Genomic DNA, 19,480 nt, shown 5'->3' with positions numbered 1-19,480 from the left:
CGGTCAGCGCGTGACTTCCCTCTGCCTCGCCTGCAGTACGCCATCGTCTTCCGCACGCCCCCCTACCACAAGCCCAAGATCGACCGCCCCGTCACGGTCTTCCTGCAGCTGAAGCGCAAGCGCGGGGGCGACGTGAGCGACTCCAAGCAGTTCACCTACTACCCGGTGGTGGAAGGTGAGGCCCGGGGCCGGGGGGGAGGCTGCCCTGGGAAACTCCCCACAGCCTGGCGCTGACCCTGTCCCGCTTCTCTCCCCTGCAGATAAGGAGGAGGTGGAGAGGAAACGGAAGAAGGTGCTGCCTCAGTTTCCCCAGCACTTTGGTGGGGGCTCGCACATGGGCGGCGCCGGCGGGGGAGGCAGTGGGTTTGGCTCTGGCGGAGGTGAGTTGAGCAGCTCCCTGCTGGGGGGCTATGGCCGGAGAAGTCATCTAGGATACCCCCAACCCCTTGGAGCTGCCTCCAAGCCAGCAGGCACCGTGTGAGGGGCTGGCCCCACCCAGGCCCTGCCTCCGTCCCAGCTGCCTTTCCCTCCCGGCCTGCAGGTGGGAATCTGAGCTACCCGTACTCCTCGGGCCTGACTTACAACAACATCTACACCCCTGGCCCCCACCCCGTGGGCAGCTTCCACGGCGGGGTGCAGATGACCAGGGCGGAAGAGGGGGGCAACGGCAAGCGCCCGCCTGTGGAGGAGAGCTGCCAGCAGGCGCTGCAGCACCACGGTACGCTGGGCTGGGGGCCGGCGAGGGAGGGCCGGTCCTGGGGGTCTGGGCACTGTGCGGGGCGGCGGCGGGGGGGAAGGGGTCCGCAGGCTGCTGCTGGCACTGATCCTGGCTCCTCTTTGCAGCCCAGCAGAGCAACCTACGGATGCTGGCTGTGGCACAGCGCAGCGCCCTGGCGCTGCTGAAGTACTCGGTCACGGCCGACCCGCGCACGCTGCTGGCGGCACAGCGCCACCTGGCTGCCTCCCAGGACGAGAACGGAGACACGTGAGTGCCCGGCTCGAGTTCGGCGCCCTCCCTGGCTGCTGCCCAGCGGCCCCTGCTGCATGGGGCCTTGCAGACCCCTGTTGCATCGGGTGAGGTCTCGGCCCTGCTGGCTAGCTCCCCCTCCCTGGACTGGCCTGCCCGCAAGGTCCCACGGCCTGGAGCCAGCTCCCCTTTGGCCCATGTAGGGTGTGGAGTTGGGTCCCGCCTGGGGTCACAGCTGGCGGGTCAGGGCTGTGTGTGCGCAGCCCCATGCTGGAGGCTCCTGGGATGGACAGCACAGTGGGCCAAGGCATGGGGAGCTGGGGCCCAGGGGGTGGTGGGGGGAGCTGGGCCCGTGGGGTGCTGCAGCCACTGAGATGCCGCGCTGAGCTCCCCATCCCTTCCCCACCCTCAGGCCTTTGCATCTCGCCATCATCCACGAGCAGACGGCCGTGATCGAGCAGCTGATCCCGGTCATCCTCAGCATCCCCAACCAGCAGGTCATCAACGTGGCCAATCACCTGCAGCAGGTACCACGCCCCTGCCGCTCCTGGGGCCTGCTTGTGCTGCCCAAGGCATTGCCCAGGGCCCTGCTTGCCCTGGCTGGCAGAGGGCTGGTGGGAGCCTCTACCTGGAGCCGTCCTCCTGCCATCCTTCTGCTCTCCACATGACCCCTGGACCAGCCCCAGCCCTCCAGTCCAGCTGGTGGCCTTGGTGTGCCTGCCCCGGGGCAAGGCTGGGTCTCCATCTGAGGGAGTGGGGCTGTCAGCCCCAGCGGGCCCCGTGGTGCTGGGTGAGCCTCAGTGAGTTGGCTGTCACTTGTCTCCTCCCAGACTCCCCTGCACCTGGCAGTGATCACCAAGCAGCACCAGGTGGTGGGGCTCCTGCTGCAGGCCCAGGCGGACCCCACGCGCCTGGACCGCTACGGCAACTCGCTGTTGCACCTGGCGCTCCAGACAGGCGATGAGGCCATGCTGAGGACGTTGCTGGGACACCTGGGCTCCTCAGCCGCCGGCCTGCTCAGCACACCCAACTACCATGGTGAGCGGCCCCCGGGGTGGGGTCGCGACTGAGCAAAGGGCAGCCTGCCTACCCGTGGGGCTGCCAGGAAGGGGCTGGAAGCCCCAGTGCTGGCCTGGGGCCAGTGGGGGCCTTTGTAAGCTGAGGCAGGGTCCCTGTAGCTCACCCCCACCTTGCAGTAGTCGCCTGCCTGGGGCGTGAGCCTCCCAGCCCTGGCAGCGGCCACGGGTCTGCCTCGCAGAAGGCCTGTGCCAGTCGGAACTCCCCTCCCACAGGCCTGGGGGAGCCTACCCTGCTGGGGCGCTGGACGCAGCTGGGGGAACACGTCTGCCTTGTGCAGGGAGCCGAGGGGCTGAGAGCCCCCCTAATGCCGGCTCCCTGTTCCAGGCCTGCTCCCCGTGCACCTGGCTGTGAGGGTGAAGAGCCTGGCCTGCCTGGATCTGCTGGCGAGGATGGGGGCGGACGTGAACGCTGGGGAGCGGCAGGGTGGGCGGACGCCCCTGCACCTGGCCGTGGAGATGGAGAACCTCAATATGGCTGCCCACCTGGTGAAGAAGGTACAGGGCTGGGAGCTGCCTGGCTGCAGGGTGGCGGGTCGGGGGTGGGCTGGCAGGGGTCCCAGCTCCGCTATGCCTGGGGCTCTGGGCAGAGGAGTGACGGGGCTCAGCGTGTTGGCGTGGGAATGGCCGGCGGAGTCGCAGGAGCCTCCCCGTCTATTCCGCTGGCAGGGCTGCAGGAGGCTGGGCGGGGTGCCAGCAGGCCTGCCCATGGGCACGTGACGGCCTGGCCCTGCTTGGAGGGGTGGGGCAGCCTGGGCTCCCCCCAGCGCTGTGCCCATCCCTCACTGGCTCGTGCATTTCCCTCTAGCTGGGAGTGGACGTCAACGCTCGGACCTTCGCTGGAAACACCCCTCTGCACCTGGCTGCCGGGCTGGGCTCCCCCGTCCTCACCAAAATGCTCATCAAAGCAGGTAGCTCTCTCTGCTGCCCTGGGGCTGGCAGTCCAAGGGGGCGGGCTCTGCCAGTGGCTCGGGGAGGGGCCGGGCTAGTGGGCAGGCTCTCTGCGTGTGGTGCTGGCCCAGCCAGTGGGAGGTGGCGGAGGGAGCCCCATGCAGCCAGCCGAGGACGGTCCGTAGCGGTGCTGTAGCCGGTTGCCCCCGTGTACACTGGGCCAGGCCAGGCACCCAGGATCTGGGCCCAAGCAGGGAATGTGAAAGGGAAGCTGGGGTTGCAGAGCCTGAGTAGGGAGCATGGGGGGCCGGGTGGCTCCAGTCCATGTGCCCTGGGATCTGAGCCAGGCCGGGCTGTGCTTTCCTTGGGGTACCACCCTGTCTCGGCTCTGACCTGCCCCGCTTCCCAGGTGCGGACGTCCTCTGTGAGAACGATGAGCCAGTGCAGTCGTCCTCGTCCGAAGCCAGCAGCGACCCAGACAGCGAGCTGGAGGCGGAGGCAAGCATGGAGCTGGGGGAGCCGGCTGCAGCACACGCAGGGGCCAGCACGGCGGCTGAGCACGGGAGCAGGGAACCTGGCGCTCGGGGCACCAAGCGGCGCCGCAGACACACGCCGTTGGATTTGACCAGGAGTCGCAAGGTGCAGAGCTGCGGGTTAAGCCAGGGGACTGGGTCGGCTCCGGAGGGAGCTGCCCTGCCTGCAGGGGAGCCATGGCTGCGCCCACGAGCCTGGCAGCTCTGTCGTCCCTCCAGCTGTCGTGTCCCTCCGATACTCAACGTCTCACTCTCCTGGCCGCAGGGCCCAGAGATGCTCCTGGCCTTGGTGCTTGCAGCTTGTGCCCCCCACGTGGGGCTCTGCAGCTGGTCGGCCTCACCCCGGGTCAGGCGCCCGGCCAGGAGTGCAGCTTCCTCCTGCATGGGTGCAGTGTGCCCCAAGCTGCTCTTGGCCCCACAACAGCCTGGCTCAGGCTGGGGCAGAGCAATATTGGCGCTTCAGCCTCCTCTGCTGCAGTTCTGCCAGGCTGGGGTCCCCGGAGCTTCTGGCCCCGTGGGGCTGCTGGGGCCGGACAGAGGGGCCGTGCTGGAGGGCTGGGACTCCCCTGCCAGTGCTCTGGGGAGTGGGCAATGGGGGAAGCCGCCATGGGTGTGTCCCCAGGACTCAGCTCGGGAGTCTGGTCTCTGCAGGTGCGGGAGATCTTGCTGCAAGCCTCCATGCAGGACCCGGAGTCGGAGCAGCCTGCAGCCCCCAGGCCAGGTGAGTCACCCTCTCCAACCCCCCACCCCCCGGCTGGGCAGCAGCTGCAGCTTGTCTGGGGTGTGCTCATGGGTGGCCTTACGTCTCACACCCGTGCAGGGACCATCCTATCACTCAACAGCAGCACCCTGCAGGGCCTGGAGCAGCTGCTGAACCAGGAGCGCAGCGGCTCAGACTGGGCTGAGCTGGCCCAGAGGCTGGGCCTGCGCAGACTGGTGGAGACGTACAAGGACACGGCCTCCCCCAGCGGGAGCCTCCTGCTCAGCTACGAGGTGAGTCCCCGGCAGGGAGCCCCCTTCCTCCCGGCCCCTGGGGCGCCTGTGCTCACTGCCCTCTCTCCCCAGCTGGCGGGCGGCAGCCTGGGCAGCTTGCTGGAGGCGCTGGAGGCCATGGGGCTCAGTGAGGGCGTGAGGATGCTTCGGAAAGCAGAGGCGGCTGACAAACAGCAATGCACAGGTACGGGCCGGGGCAGGGCTTGGAGCGGGCGGGAGACCCGGCTGGCACAGCCCTGCGCCTCCTGACTGTGCCGCCTCTTTACCCCGCAGAGCTCAAGGAGGACAGTGCCTACGGGAGCCAGTCGGTGGAGGAGGAGCAGCCGCCGGCCTCGCCGCAGACGCTGCACCCGCGGCCCTCGGCTGAGCTGTGCAGCGAGGCCCCCCACAGCCAGCAGCAGCAGGTGCACTGATGGGCCAGCACCTCCCCGGGCTTGCCCGGCTGTGACTGACTTGGGAGGGGAGCCCCTGCCCCGCCCTGCCCACGGATTGAATACAAGTGCCTCTTGGCCCCAGCGGGGCTGCCCTGTGCCTGTCGGACTCCTGGGGTGGGGCTGCTGAGCGGTCCCTGCCATGGAACCCGGCCCCCCACCGCTCTATTTAAAGATCCCCAGCAGGTTTCTTGGTTTAGGTGAATAAAGGGAATGATTCCCCGACTGTTTGCACCCAGTGGCTGCAGCGTCCTGCTGAGAGCACCCCCGCCCCAGGGCAGGGCCTGCTGCTCCGGTCCCAGCAGCGGCCCTGGGGCTTGCTCCTGCCATGGGTAGTCAGGGTGGGTCGCTGTGCCCCTCAGTGCTGCTGCTGCTTGCAGGGAGCAGAGCTGGAAGGAAGCGGCTGGGAACTTGCCTGGCCTGGAGCTGGCTCGGCTGCTCCCCGCCCGGGGAGAACTAACTCCAGCCCAGCAACTTCAGAGCAGGTTTTACTTCAGTAACTGATGGAAGAAGCTGTACAAAGATTTTTTGCAATAGACTCGAAAGAGCGGAATAAAAAGTGACACATTCACAGTCGAGGCGTGGCTGTCCTGCTGCCGCTGACCAAGGGCCCTGCCTGGGGGCTGCCCCGCTCTGCCCCACCCCACTGCATGAGCCTCAACTGGCAGGTGAGCTCCTGGGCCAACGCTCCTAGCGCTTCCGTCCTGAGCTGTCCTGGCCCCTCCCATGCTGCTCGCAATTCCTGCAGGGACAAGGCCGTCCCCAGCTCCAGAGCTGCAACCTCCCCCCGGCCTCCAGCCTAGAGTCAGAGGGGTGGGAGGGCTAGAACCCAGCAGGCCCAGGTTGAAATTCAGTTCTAAGGGGAGCTGTTCCCTCCACTGGGGTTGGACCTAAAGGAGCCTGTCTCTTCCCTGGCAGTGCCGCCATCACCAGCTGGGGCTCTCCTCTGCCACCCCACGCTAGTCCAGCTAGCCAGGAGGAAAGCCACCTGCTTGGCCTGGCCCCATGTGCTCCTGGGCTAGAGGGCCCAGGCCTCCCCCCTGGCTGGAGGCGGGTTGGCAGAAGCAGCCAGCTCCTCTGTGCCACCCTGGCCCCCCGTCCATCACAAAACCACAGCCCCGCTAGGAAACACACACAGTGGGGGACTTTGGTCTTTTCACCGTTCCCAAAAAGTGTCAAAAGTAACCCAGAAACACCCTATAAGCCAGCTCCCGCTGGTACTAAAAAGTGCAAAACGGTATCACAAAAACATTCGAAACTGTAAGAAACCAGCTGCTCGGGGTGGCAGGCGGGGAGCAGCCAGGACTCTGCCCAGCCCCCAGCCTTAAAGAAACTGGCCACAGCTGCAGTAGAAAAGAGGCTGGCTAGGCGTGTCTCCCTGTGTCCATCTGTCCTGGAAACTGCCTGAGCAGGAGCGAGCGCTGCGGTTAGCTTTATACGCCGCCTCAGTCATCAGATTATGGTTATTCCTGGCTCAGGGAACCTGCCGCCCCCTGATCCCACAGAGTTGGGGGTTAGTCCTGGTGTTCCCAGTGGAGGGCTCTGGTTGTTGCCCCCCCGAGCTGGCACAGCTCCTGCTGGTGCCAGGGGAGAGCTGTTGGCCCCATGGCTTGTACCCGCGGAGGATGGCGTCATGCAGGTTCTCTCTGGGAGGGCAGGGCTGGGAGCAGGCAGCCCCTCTAGGGTTTCCGTGGGTGGCTGACGGGCTGGCAGCTGCTGCGCTTTACCTTGGGGCCTGGGCCAGCCGGTTCCAGCTGGAGGGAGGGGCTGCAGCGGGATTGCTGGAGGCTGTCCTCGCTCAGGGCTGCCTCGAAGGCCGCCAGGTCATCTGAGCCTGCCTTCAGCTTGGCGCGCAGCAGCGTGGCGTAGGTGCCGTAGCGTGTCTTCTGCAGGCAAACAAAGGGGGTGGGGGCTGGGGACAGCCATAGCCTGGCTCCCCTCACCCTCGCTGGGCTCCTATCGGCCGCTGACAATTGGCAATGCAAGTCCACCTCCCACTTCCTGCCAGCAGGCCCTAGCGCTGGTGGGGGGTGGTAACCTCACTCAGCCCAGGGAGCAGGGTGCCCACGAGTCTTCATGCTGCTGGGGCTGAGCCTCTTGTCCCCCTTTCGGGGAGCTGGCAAGCAGTGCCCAGGCCAAGGGGCGTTGGAGTGTAGCTGGCAGGGGCGGTGGCGGCTCTGCAGCAGCCCAGGGCATGGGCCTGGTGGGCGGCTCCAGTGTGCAGGCAGTGAGCGCCCAGCAGCAAGGGGGCGCAGCAGGCAGAGCTGGGCTGCTGCCAGCAGCGGGGGCCCAGCTCACCTCAAACTCCAGGTACTCCTCCTTCTGCTTCAGCTCCTCGGACTCCTTGCCCTTCACCTTCCTTTCGGGCAGCGCAGCGCGATGCCCCACCAGCTCTGCCGCCATGGCCTTCAGCTTGGCCTCGTGGTTCTTCACCTGCTCCTCCTGGGGCCAAGCAGGCCTGTTTGTTAGTGCCCCAACCCGCACACACCTGCCCCTGCCCCACCCTGCAGCAGGAGCCCTGGCTGCAGCCCCCATCCTGCTCCAGCCAGGCAGGGGTAGGCTTCTTCGCAGCACTTGTCTCCAGCCACCATTCACTCCACAGTGCTCCCTCCCTGAGCCGCGACCCTGTGCCCCCCCGCGGAGCCAGCTCGCGGCCTGGTACCTGGGACAGCCTGGTAGTAGAGCTGGGCAGCAGGGGCCGGCTGAACTTCTTTTGGGAGCCGATGGCAGCAGGGAACGGGGGTGCAGAGAACATGGCTGCCACCACGTTGATGCGTGTGATCCAGGAGTGCATCTGTTCGGCAGTCCTGTGGGGACAGGCTGTGATGGAGTGGGGGATACCTGTGTGTATGTGAGTGACTCACAGAGGGTGTGGGGCTCCTGCTGAGAGTAACCTTGATGACCAGGTAACACCTTTGTACTGCAGACAAAGGAGGAGGTGGAGCCTGAGGGGTTTGAATTGGAACTGGGATTTGGGAAGCAGTCAGTCTGGGCTGAGGGGGAGAGAGACAAAGGAGGGGGCCAGGCCCCAGCTCTGGGGGCCCCTTGGGGCCTCCTCTCCCCAACATGGATTGGACTGGCTGTCTCTGCCTGCTGTACTGACTCCTCTGTATGATGCTGTTTTCCTGCTGAGTGAGAGACTCTCCTGCCTGTGGACAGGGTGCAGAGCTTGGGGGACCCCAGAACTCCATCACACTGGTGTCAGGAGTGGGATGTTCTGCACCCTGAGGATGGAGCATCCAAGCAGTAAGTGACCGGGGCCCCAGAAGAAGTGGGGCCTGCGAGACCCAGGTGTGCTGAAGGGCAGTGAGGTGCAGCTCCCCAAGGCGGAGGGGCCTGCGGCCGAACCCAAGCAACTGTGGTCGTGGTTCTCGAGAGCGGGTGTCACACTGAAGAGGGGGTTCCTCTGAGAGTCTGTTGGAGTCGGTCCCAGAAGGTGGAGGGGCCGAGGGCCCAACCCCCAGGAACAAGTGACCCCTGAGGAGGCTGACGCTGAATGAGTCCTTCCCAAGACAGTGTGCTCACGGTCCCTGAGAGCGGGTGTCACACTGAAGAAGGGGTTCCGCTGGGAGTCTGTTGGAGTTGGTCCCAGAGGGCGGAGGGGCCTACGGCCTAACCCTGGGCAGCTTGTGACCCGCAAGGAGCCTGGCAGACTGAAGGGATTCTTCCAGGAATCGTGGGGTGCAGAGGGCATCAGCCTGAGAGCCTGCAACCACGCTCAGCAACTCCGCTGTGAAGTGGCAGCACCTGGAAACTGAATCGAGATTAAAGAAGCTGGACAAGGCAGCGTGGATGTGCAGTGGCGGAGCTGAGGGCTGGGGAGAATCCTGCAGAGGTGAGCCCGGATCGGGGCAGGGAACCCTGGACTGCATGGAGTTCTGAACCGAGTGGCCTGCCGCAGCTCAAGGAGGGAAGGAGCGATTCCAACCCATCATCTACTAGTGGCCAAGACAGACCTGTGAAGAGTTTTCCAGGCCTGGGCCAAGTAAGGTCCCTGTGTGTCTGTGCAGGAAAGCAGCTGATCCACTGGGAATGGCAAGTTGTCTGTGAGAGAAGCTGCTTCACCTTCTGTGTGTGTGTGGAGACCAGCCGGGGAGCTGGGACAAAGGAGAGAGTGTCTCCCATTGTCTGTCTGTGTTGAACAGCAGCAGCAGCAGCCTGGGGAGAGAGCAGAGCCTGCGTTTGGAAAAGGTGCCAATGAGGAAACTAGCCCACTGTCTGAGGAAGAGTCACCAGCCTAGGGTGGCTGGAGAAGGATCCACCAGAAAAGAGCATTCCAGGTGTGTCTCTGAATCCAGCCATGGGGGCTGGAGCAGAGGGAATGGCTTCGGGATGGGCAGTGGTATCCCTGCTAAGGACGCTGGTCCTTGGTGCAAAAAAAGTGCTTCTGCTTCTGGGGAAGTGAATCCTTTGCCTGAGCCTGTGGGGGCTCGAGATGGAGCCAAGATCCCAGAGCTGGATCTGAGGGCAGCTGAAGCCCAGATGGGAAGTGGGCCTGCCTCTGTGTCTCTCAGGGGGGATGATGCTTTAACTTGGTCTAATCCAGTTAGTATCATCAGGGAATCCCAGAGACCAGACGATTCTGGTACTTGTTCTTTGCCTGATGCTGAGGTGTTACTGGGAGGGGGTGAGAGGGCTCTGTCCTACCAGAGTCATCCTCTCACCAGGACACAAGAACAGATGGGCAATGGAGTTATGCTGACTGATGAAGATAAAGGAGCTGGTAGCAGAAGGGAGGAAAGGGACCCTAACCTTCTGTCCGGTGGTACTGGCTGTCTGCCTGGAGGGGGATTACGTGGGAATCTGCCTGATGGGCCAGAAGTGATCCTGGGTGTAGGTGAAACCCAGGAGCTGGTTGTGCCTCAAGGGAGCAGTGCCCCTGGGGAGCCAGACAGGGGTGAGTTGTTGTTTGGGGGAGCTCTTGAGGAAGAGAATTTCCCTGAAACTTTTCCTGACCCGTCTGTGGGGACTGCTGAAAATGGGAGTGAGGTGAAGGAGAGTGAACAGGAAAGGTGCATGTCTGTAAGAGCCAGAGCAGCCCTTTGCCTGGGGAGAAGTTTGTTTCAGCTCCTGATGGCCAGGACCTGCCTGAGTGTGAAACCACTGGCTGTGCTCTGCAAGGGTCCAAAGCAGGCAGGGTAAAAGTTTCTCAGGAATTGGAAGCTGGTGCAAGTAAAGTAAAAACTATCAGGGAATGTGAGCAGCCCTGTGAGAACCAAGTAAAACAGCTGCACAGCCAATCTCTGTAGGATGCAGGAGAGCACCAGCAATTCCCCATCTCCAGATGGTGGAAACACTTATATTCTCATACTGGATTCGACTTCTGATTCCATGGGGAGGCAGTAGTTGGAGGTGGAAGGACGAAGGAGCTGTGGGCCTGGTGGGCCAGTAAGGGATAAACAGGGATTCCTTCATGTGGATTCTGTGTCTGGGACTCACAAAACAACTCTCAGAAAGCAGTTTGGTTTGCAAATTTCCAGACTGGCTGGGAGGGGGCCGTCTCCCTGAGATCATCAATGGCCCAGCTCTTGTTAGAAGGGAGGGCACAGCCAGAGAGATCAGATTTCCACCCCAGGGGGCAAGGGAGAAGATTAGAACTTGATGGTGCTAAGAAAGGCCTCAGCCATTTATCCCCAAAATACCAGATTCTCAAGGAGGTTACACAAAAGTTGTGGTCTACCAAAGAGCAACGTAAATGTACAGTTGCAATGGGTTTGTTCTGTTACTCACGCTGACTGCTGTAACCAAGGGGTGCTGCTACCAAAAGCTGTAGAATTGTACCATGCGCTGAATGTTTGAAAAGAGCCATGTGACATGATGACATTGATGTAGAAGCATGAGTTGTGTGTTGAAGGAGTCTGTAACTCTGAAATGTCACCATTGTTCCCTGTAACTGGTCTTGCAACCTCTGACATGAGAAGGAACATTCCAAACCTATTGTGTGGCATGGAAGGGGAAACTGAGGCACACAGCCATTGTGGTGGTCTGGCTAAATGCCAAGGATGGAAGCATTTGTACCTTCCGTTACTGGACTGTAACTGAATTCCAGACATTGGCTGGAGCAGCTGTATGGACTGGTGGTCAGATGGGGCAGGACCCAGACCACAAAAGACCTGTTTGATCTGTTGGTGCTGCAGCATCTGTATGGGTTCTGCCCGCCCGACTTGAGAACGTGGCTGACGGACCGGGGCCGAAGCAGCGAGACCAACCAACCCAAGGGAACTAAAGGGACTTGCCCGGCTGCATCACATGAAAAGGGCCAAGACCAAGCTCCTGACTTGGAGCCTCCCCCAGCAGGACTATGATGTGGAAGTGGTGCACATCGAGGGGAGAACAGAGGGTACAGCCGATGCCCTGTCACAAGGGGAGAGCCCCGAACTTCCCCAGGTCACCAGTTGAGTGACCCCACTCAGTTCGGTCTGGAAGGTGGGAGAGATGTGATGAAGTGGGGAATACCTGTGTGTATGTGAGTGGCTCACAGAGGGTGTGGGGCTCCTGCTGAGGGTAACCTTGATGACCAGGTAACACCTTTGTACTGCAGACAAAGGAGGAGGTGGAGCCTGAGGGGTTTGAATTGGAACTGGGATTTGGGAAGCAGTTAGTCTGGGCTGAGGGGGAGAGAGACAAAGGAGGGGGCCAGGCCCCAGCTCTGGGGGCCCCTCGGGGCCTCCTCTCCCCAACATGGATTGGACTGGCTGTCTCTGCCTGCTGTACTGACTCCTCTGTATGATGCTGTGTCCTGTCGGCTAATAAACCCGCTGTTCTCCTGCTGAGTGAGAGACTCTCCTGCCTGCGGACAGGGTGCAGCGCTTGGGGGACCCCAGAACCCCATCACACAGGCCAAAGCCTCGCGCCATGGCCCCAAAGCCAGCCAACCCCTGCCGGGACTGCGCCCTGGGCCGGGACAGGCAGGACCTGCCCTGCTGCAGCAGAGCACGGGGCCCTGTTGAGCAGCAAACCCCAGCTGGCTGGCGTGCGAGAGGGGCCCAGTGGCAGGGGTGGAGAAAGCAAAGGAAGGAGGCCAACCTCCCACCCGCCCTTCCAGGAGAAGCAGCACCTGGTGGCAAAGTGGACCACTGCCCTCAACCGGGTGGGGGAGCCACAGGCCTGCTCCTGGGGCTGGCGCTGGATGGGGAGCTGCCAGCCGGGCCGGGTGCTCCCGCGTGGCTGGGCTACTCACGGGGCCTGGAAGAGGAAGACCCGCCACTCGGCTGTCCTGAGGTAGAATACGTTGGGTCTCTTGCTGTAATCGGCTGCCCGCGTGGCGAGGGCGTGATGGATGCTGATGGCGTTCTTCAGCTCCTCCTCTGCCAGGGGCTTCCCGGGCTTGTACTCCTCCTGCAGGCCAGGCCCCGGTCATAACCAACCCGTGGGCACCGGGGTCCTGCCCTGGCCAGCTGCAGGGTGAGCACCAGGCCAGCGGGCACCAAGGTGTCGGGCGAGGTGCTGTCTGGCTGACTGCCTGGCCCCGGCGGGCCGGGGCGGGGAGAGGGCACGGCAGGGCTGCTGCAGTCGAAGGCTGTGCACTGAGCCCAGGGCAGCTTGGAGGCTGGCGTGTCAGCCCCCGGCCAGGACCCTGTGTAACGTGGTCCTTCTCTGCAGGGCCAGGCTGCAGCCCACGGCTCACCCTGCCCCGGGCCAACGGCACCCAGTGGGGGCACCAAACGGAGGCCACACGGCAGGCGCCCTCCCACTGACCCTTCTATGAGTGGGGCAGGGCCCCCCGCGTCCCTGCAGATGAGCTGGGGCCGGAGGCCAGCCTGATCCTGGGGATTCAGCTGGCCTGAGTTCCCTCCCTGCCCTGCCCAGGGTGCTGGTGGTCGCGCCCCACTGTACCTTCTGCAGATAGAGGATCATGCCCTTCAGGATGGCGTGGAAAGTCTTCCAGCCGCGCTTCCCCCGGGGCGCTGGCCAGGGAGAGAAGCAGCGTGAGCGGGATGGCACGGCAGCTTGCCAGTGGCAGTCCTCCCGCCCAGCACACCTGAGCCGTGCCCGCCATGGGGGTCAGCAGCTGGCACAGCTGGGGGGTGGGGTGGATCCTGCATGGTGCTCCCGGGGCTGCTGCCAGGCAGCCGGTGCATGGCCCAGCGCTCTGCTGGCTGCCTGGAGCAGCCCAGCAGAAGCAGAGGCCGGCACTGTTTCCTGCCAGGCGCTTTTACCCCCGGCAGCAGCTGCAGAAAAGGCAGCTGGTGTCTAATCCGATCAAGGAGGCAGAGACCGGCCTGGGATTAGGGGAGGTTTGGCAGCGGCACAGTGCCTGCAGCTGGCTCTTTGTCACTGCAGAAGTGGGCGCTTCCCTTCCTCCCCCACCGCTTCCATTTCACTAGCACGGCGCCCCGAGAGCAGCCCTGCCCGCCCCCAACCCCGCAGGGCTCTTCTCTGCCTGCACCAGCCGAGGGCTCCAGGCCTGACCAGCACCTTGGCCAGAAGCACAGCAAGGCCCTGTTGCTGCGGGAAGGGCTGAGCTCTTCCATACCCCTCTCCTTCCGCACCCAGCTGGTCAGGGCAGGCTGGGGGAAGGGGCTGGCCTGCCAGCGCCCCGTGCTGGGCTGTTGCTCCCCATCCCCAGGCTGGTCCTGCGGCTAGCCCCACTGGAAGAGCCTGGGCCGGGAGCCAGGGCTGCAGGTCAGCCCCTCGGGGCTGCTCCTGCCAGATGCTGCTGTCAAATCTGGGGGTTCCCGCTGCTGGCGGCTGGGGCGTGCTCAGCGGGACGTGCAGGGCCACAAGCGAATAGCAAAGGCGCCTCTGCTCGCTGAAAGGCCTCCGTCCCCAGGGAGCACGGCGCGTGGGCTGGGCAGGTGCTGCAGACGATGGGGCTGCGGGGAGGAGCCAGCTGACGGGCCTGGCTTGCGCGTGGGAAGGTGCAGCTGTAATTTTGCACCAATGTAGCATTTTAAATAGAGCCCCCAGCAGTGGGAGGGGGCCGAAGAGGGGCCAGGGCATGAGAGCTGGTTCGGAGCCTGACCCAGGCCTCCTGGCCAGGAGTGTGCGGAGGGGCACCCAGAGGAGGTTCAGAACTCAGCCAGGGGGGTGGCACTCCCCCCTCCTCCCTCTGGTGCTCACTGTGCCCCTCGTGCCCCCGCCCGGCCCGGGCACCTACTCTTCTTGCAGTCGGAGTCGGCGTGGCTCTTGCGCACCAAAAGGCCATGCTTGTAGGTGGCGATGCTGGGGTCCTGCGAGAAGTCCAGGAAGGGGTTACTGCAGCTGCTGATGTGCTTGATGGGCTTGGGGTTGGGCTCAGCCAGCTCCGAGAGGGACTTCCTCAGCTCCTCCTCGTCACTGTGGGGCACAGACACCGTGGGGGTTAGCGGCACCAGAACACTAGCCAGGCCACGGGGGCGGGGAGAGATGGGGAGGCCTCGGGAGAGCACCCAACAATCCCTCCAGCTGTGCCAGGCCAGTGGCTCCCATGTTCCCCCCGACCCCAAGCCGGGGGCTCGGTTAGGGCAGGCCCCAGCTCAGCAGGGGAGCCCCATGGTGCCTGGCCCCACAGGAAGCTCTCTTGGCCTGTGGTGCTGGATGGATCCCCACAGACACTCCAGCCCGGACTCCTCAGGGGAGCAGAGGCAGGACTGAGTCCCACAGCAATGGGGGGCTGGCTCCGAGGATGACGGGCCTGGGACAGGGGGCTGATGGACAGCTTGAGCCCTGGGGGCCGGGCCAGGCGGGGCCGCGTGTGCGGGTGGGAGGCAGCTGACAGGCAGCTGGCGAGGGAGCCTATGAATCATGCTCCCTGCCAGGCCCTGGGTTCCTGGGAGCTGCCTTCCAATGCAAAGGGGAGGGACGCCACTCCGCCACCTACCCACTGCCTCGCAAACGGGGCTGCTAATGAAACCCCTCAGCGCTGGCGGCTGTCTCCATGACAGCTGCGCCGGGTGGCAGGCTGGGAACGGCAGCTGTGGGCAAGGGCCATGGCTGGCTGCCCAGGGAACTAGGGCCCCGTCTGAGCCCCTCCTGGCCCTGCAGCCAGGGCACCCCAGCCCTATGCCCCAGCCCGAGCAGACCCTGCTGCCGAGGGGGCAGAAGTGCCAGCAGGTAACTCTTGCAGCTCTGTGCTCTGCTTCTTCCCCATCCTGGCCTCCTCCAGGCACCCGCAGGGGGCTGAGAGCAGCAGACGGCCTGGGGATCTGGCTCCGCTCAGAACGGGCCCCTGCAGGCTGCCCCACGTCCGTAGGACAAGCTGGCTCTGACAGTGCACACCCCAGGGCTGCACAGGCTGGCAGCTTGGAAACTGGGCTCCCTAGCGAACCCCCAAACACACAGCGCACAGACCCTGGTTAGGCCTGGCCGGATCCCTTACCCTGTCATTGCTGACAGCATCTCCACAGCCCTGGTTCCTGCCCAGGGACCACCCAGTGTAGCTCCGTGGGGGTTATCCTGCTGCCCCTCCACCTGTGGTCAGGCTGGCTCACGGGCCTCCCCCACCTGCTTCCCAGCGACACCCGCATTGCATCCCTCCCCTCTGGGCAGGATTCTGCCACCCCCCAGGTCCCCTCCCAGCCTGCCCAGCACATTCCCGCTGCTGGCCTGCTTGGGGCTCCCCATCCCGCAGGCAGCGCGCCCAGGGCTCAGCTGGGGCTAGGCCGCCCTGCTCCGCTCTGCAGCTGCCAACAGGAGAGAGGCTGGGCAGCCCACATCTGGCCCCCTCCCTGTCTCCCCTATTCCCAGGCCGCTGGCCTGGGCCCGAGCCTGGCTAGCTCACAAGGACCCCACCCACTGACCCCACGGGGTGCCGGCCCCTCTTGGACTCCATCGGATCCCCGGTCGCCTCTGCCGCCTCCTGGCCGGCGTGGTCCCCAGGGAGTGGGGTGGGCTGGGCCGTCTGGGGCCTATCAACAAGGAGGAGGAGCGGAAACTTGTGCCAGAAGGACTTGGCCGAGGGGGCTGTGTCCATGCTGACCGGGGCTCTCGGGCACAGCCCCCTAGCCAGGCCTGCAGTGCGTGCTACTCACATGGCCCACTGCAACTTCTCATTCTTGATGGAGCCATACAGAGCCTGGGAAGAGAGAACACCAGTCAGCAGGGCCAACGCAGACGACCATAACCCCCCTCACCCGGCCCTCGCCCCCACCCCCAGCAGGGCAGTCAGGGAGCAGCTGTCCCCCCTCGGCAGGGCGGGGGCTGGTGATGCCGAGGGGGCCGTGTGTTTGCTTCACAGGGCGCTGCCCGGCACCACGGCAAGCTGGGACAGCCAGCAAGCAGCTGCCCCTGGGGGCTGTGTGGGAAGGATGAGCGGCTCTGTGGCTGCCGGGGGGGCAGTGTAGAGACAAGCAAGGCCAGACGGAGCATGGCTTGGCTGCAGGAGGCCAGGGGATGGCTGGCAGCCACCGCTGTCCAGGCACAGGGTCTGAAGAGAATGGCACTGAGCTGCCCCTGGGGACAGCCTGCACCCAAGGAACATGCACAATGCACCGGGCTGGCAGCCACTGGGCAGCACAAACGGAGGAAAAGAAAACGGAGTCCAAAGCAAGGCACCATGGGTCTGCAATGCCTCCGTCCGCCAGCCCACCCTCCCAGCACTGCAGGGTGTGCTAACAAAGGGGGCTGGAGGCCAGGGGCAGCATTGCTTCCTGGAAAGCGGAGGTACACGCAGCCGGCTCTGAAACAGCGGGAATCACACAACCATAGAATCCCAGGGCTGGAAGGGACCTCAGGAGGTGACCGAGTCCAGCCCCCTGCTTCAAGCAGGATCAACCCCCACTAAGTCATCCCAGCCACAACTCCATCAAGCTGGGACTTAAAAACCTCTAGGGACAGAGATTTCCACCACCTCTCTAGGCCACACGTTCCAGTGCTTCACCACGCGCCTGGGGAAGTAGTTCTTCCTAATATCCAACCTACCCCTCTCCCTCTTCCACTCCAGACCGTTGCTCCTTGTTCTGCCACCTGCCACCACTGAGAACAGTCTCACACCCCCCTTCAGGAAGTTGAAGGCTGCTATTAAATCACCCCTCAGTCTTCTCTGCAAACTAAACAAGCCCAAATCCCTCAGCCTCTCCTCATAGGTCTTGTGCTCCAGCCCCTTAATCATTTGTACTGCCCTGCGCTGAACCTGCTCCAGCACATCCACGCCCTTTCTACACTGGAGGCCCAAAACTGGACACAATATTCCAGATGTGGCCTCGCCAGTGCCGGAGCTAAAGTACATCACAGGGATGGATTGTGCCCACAGGTTGGTTCCCCTTGGCCACACCCCCTTTCTGTAAGCCACACCCCCTTTCTGTAAGCCACACCCACTGCTTGGCCACTACCCGCAGGGGGTGAACAGCACCACACATCTTGGTTTCAGTAGGACACGTGCAGGTTCCTTGGCTGCTCCACCCAAGTTACTGCTGCGGTGGCCCCTCCTGATGCACTGAGCCTGGTGGGGCCTTGGCAGGCCTTTGGGGGATCACCAAGCTGCAGCAGGCAGTGCGGGGGCCTCACCCCCTCTCCCTGAGTCAGCAGTGAATCAGCACCCCCTGAACAGTGCTTGGGAGGCGTGTTAAAGAGCCGAGCGCATCCTCTAAACAGTACAGATGTGAATGTTGGGGCCGATGACCAACCTGGGGAATTCACAACCTGCCCCCCAAACTGCTCCCTAAACTTCACCTGTGGGCCCCAACTCACAGGCGCATGGCTGGTGCCCAACGGGCTGCCTTCCACTGGAGAATGACATTTCATACACAGGGATTTCACCCCTACAGGGCCAAACCCTCAAATCCTCCTTCAGCTCTTATTCAGTTGCAAGCCCCTGGATCCAGCCAGCCTCTGGACTAAGTAGGATCTGATTAAGGACTGCGGCACTGGGGTTCTGTCGGGATCCTCAGATGAAGGGCTCCGGAGAAGAGTTGGGTTCGGGTATCTGGAATTCCATGTCTTAGGGCTCTGTCTCCACTTGCATCTTCATGGGGTGAAACCAAAGCCAGCCCTGGCCCAGGCAAGGTGCACAGAGCTCACAGAAGTTCATCCAAGAAGGCCCAGGCTGGCAGTCCACAATTTACTGACCAGTGGATCTGCTGGTGAAATCAACGCAGGTTTGGTTTATCTGGGGGATCAGGTAAGAAGCCATCCCGATCACACCTCTGACAGCAGCTCCACATGGGCAGAGAATTGGCTCCACCAGAGCAGGCAAGGCATTCCCGGAGCAGAGACTAGCAATGGGTTCAGCTGGATCTGGGTCCATCTACCCTCAGGGGTCTAGAGAAGTTCAGATTTGGGAGGGGGGCTAGCTCAGTGGCCTTGTACATCCAGCGTTGTGAGCCCAATCCTGGGGGGGTCAGGGAGGGCTTTCAAGGGTCTGGGGCAAGGTAGGTCTAAAATCTGCTGGAGATGGTGGTAGATCCTGATATGAGTACAGGGGGCCGGACTTGATCTCTCAAGTCACTTCCAGAGCTAGGAGAGATGTATATATCTCCATGTTTAATCTGGTCGCACCTATTATCAAAGGCTTGAGAAACAGGCATGCGAAGCAGCCGTCGGCTGGACTTGTGGTAGCAGGACAACTGAAGGAGTGCATGCCCCAGAGCCTGACTCCAGGAGGAGACTCCAGTCATGGAGGAGCAGGGAAAAGAGGAGCTGGTTATGTAAGAAGAGGAGCTGAGGGCAATGAATCTGCCAGAAAGGTGCACTGAGAGGATGGGAATGTGAACTCAGGTGGCTGATGGCAGGGTAAGGCCAAGAAATGGCAAGTGGCTGCTGCGACAGCCTGTAATGGAGGTCATGGTCCATACTGATTAACCAGGAAGCATTCTGGGTGAATTCCTTCAGCTGGAGATTTGAACGGTCCCGGAGATAATTGGGGATGCTCTGACCACAGCCCTCGCTGTGCCAAGAAGAGGACTTCTGCTCCGGCAGAAGCGCAACAGCCGTGCCCTGAAAACTCAGAGCAAGGTGGACATCTGTGCAGCTCTGGAGAACAGCCCAGCAGAGCTGAACTGTGCAGCAGCCAGGGCTCTAGGACAGCCTGTGAATCCTTGGAAGGACTGAGAGCTTTGTGGCTTGGAAGGAACAGCTCTTACATGCCCTGCCTGCATCCCAAGAAGCTGCTGAGCTGGAGGAAGTCTGTGATGGGGGAAGAGGCCTGGGGAGGACCAGCAGCTCTGCACGCAGGGAGAACAGAAAGATGCGACGGGGCCGTCCCATGAAGTTCGGGAACATTAATGAATGGCAGCGCTGGAGGAGGCAGGTAAGAGCTTTTCAGCCCCGGTTGTGAATAGGCTAAAGCAGCTCCCCGGTGACCGCTGCCCGCTAGGAAATGGATCGGGGGTCTCGGTCCAACCCCGAAGATTCAGAGTGGACCCCGAGCAGCGTCCTGCTGTCCCTGCGCTCCGAGCCAGCCTGAAGCACATCTTGCTGCTCGCCAGGTTGTGCCTGTTCCAGGGCCAGCCTGCTGGCTCCAGTCCAGCTCCAAGGAAGCGTTGGGCACTGGCCTCCTGGCAGGTGCTGTCAATCAGAGCCCCGGCTGGGTGCTGCTTTGCCTTAGGGATGGATGGAGGGTGAGGGGTGCTGCTGCTGCTGCCATGCGTGCAAACAGGGCCCTGCCGGCTGCCCCTCTTCGCCCTGCCCCACAGCGCTGGCTACACCGGTGGTTCCAGGCGCTGCGGTGAC

The 19,480-nt window shown here is 63.2% G+C and overlaps 2 protein-coding genes across 4 annotated transcripts in view; one reads left to right on the top strand and one right to left on the bottom strand.

Annotated features, from left to right (window-relative positions):
- The window catches only part of NFKB2 (nuclear factor kappa B subunit 2), a 41,651-nt gene extending 36,526 nt beyond the window's left edge, over positions 1 to 5,125 (top strand). For both annotated transcript variants that reach the window (XM_074999817.1, XM_074999816.1), the window contains 13 exons: positions 37 to 175; positions 261 to 380; positions 542 to 718; positions 844 to 985; positions 1,380 to 1,494; positions 1,798 to 2,005; positions 2,372 to 2,541; positions 2,852 to 2,954; positions 3,344 to 3,573; positions 4,119 to 4,188; positions 4,288 to 4,460; positions 4,533 to 4,644; positions 4,734 to 5,125. In XM_074999817.1, coding sequence (XP_074855918.1) covers positions 37 to 175; positions 261 to 380; positions 542 to 718; positions 844 to 985; positions 1,380 to 1,494; positions 1,798 to 2,005; positions 2,372 to 2,541; positions 2,852 to 2,954; positions 3,344 to 3,573; positions 4,119 to 4,188; positions 4,288 to 4,460; positions 4,533 to 4,644; positions 4,734 to 4,873 — 1,899 coding nt within the window. In that variant the 3' untranslated portion in view covers positions 4,874 to 5,125. The remainder of the gene's footprint in view (positions 1 to 36; positions 176 to 260; positions 381 to 541; positions 719 to 843; positions 986 to 1,379; positions 1,495 to 1,797; positions 2,006 to 2,371; positions 2,542 to 2,851; positions 2,955 to 3,343; positions 3,574 to 4,118; positions 4,189 to 4,287; positions 4,461 to 4,532; positions 4,645 to 4,733) is intronic.
- A 464-nt stretch (positions 5,126 to 5,589) lies between these two features.
- Positions 5,590 to 19,480, bottom strand: part of PSD (pleckstrin and Sec7 domain containing) — a 54,495-nt gene continuing 40,604 nt past the window's right edge. For both annotated transcript variants that reach the window (XM_074999814.1, XM_074999815.1), the window contains 7 exons: positions 15,844 to 15,887; positions 13,992 to 14,170; positions 12,728 to 12,798; positions 12,072 to 12,229; positions 7,554 to 7,698; positions 7,190 to 7,333; positions 5,590 to 6,777 (listed from right to left, as the gene is read on the bottom strand). In XM_074999814.1, the coding sequence (XP_074855915.1) occupies positions 6,571 to 6,777; positions 7,190 to 7,333; positions 7,554 to 7,698; positions 12,072 to 12,229; positions 12,728 to 12,798; positions 13,992 to 14,170; positions 15,844 to 15,887 (948 nt within the window). In that variant the 3' untranslated portion in view covers positions 5,590 to 6,570. The remainder of the gene's footprint in view (positions 6,778 to 7,189; positions 7,334 to 7,553; positions 7,699 to 12,071; positions 12,230 to 12,727; positions 12,799 to 13,991; positions 14,171 to 15,843; positions 15,888 to 19,480) is intronic.

This window comes from Carettochelys insculpta, chromosome 7 (assembly GCF_033958435.1).
Source record: "Carettochelys insculpta isolate YL-2023 chromosome 7, ASM3395843v1, whole genome shotgun sequence".
In the NCBI taxonomy this organism is placed as follows: Eukaryota; Metazoa; Chordata; order Testudines; family Carettochelyidae; genus Carettochelys; species Carettochelys insculpta.
Note: the sequence above shows the minus strand (reverse complement) of the source record. Positions and strands in the feature narration are given on the sequence as shown.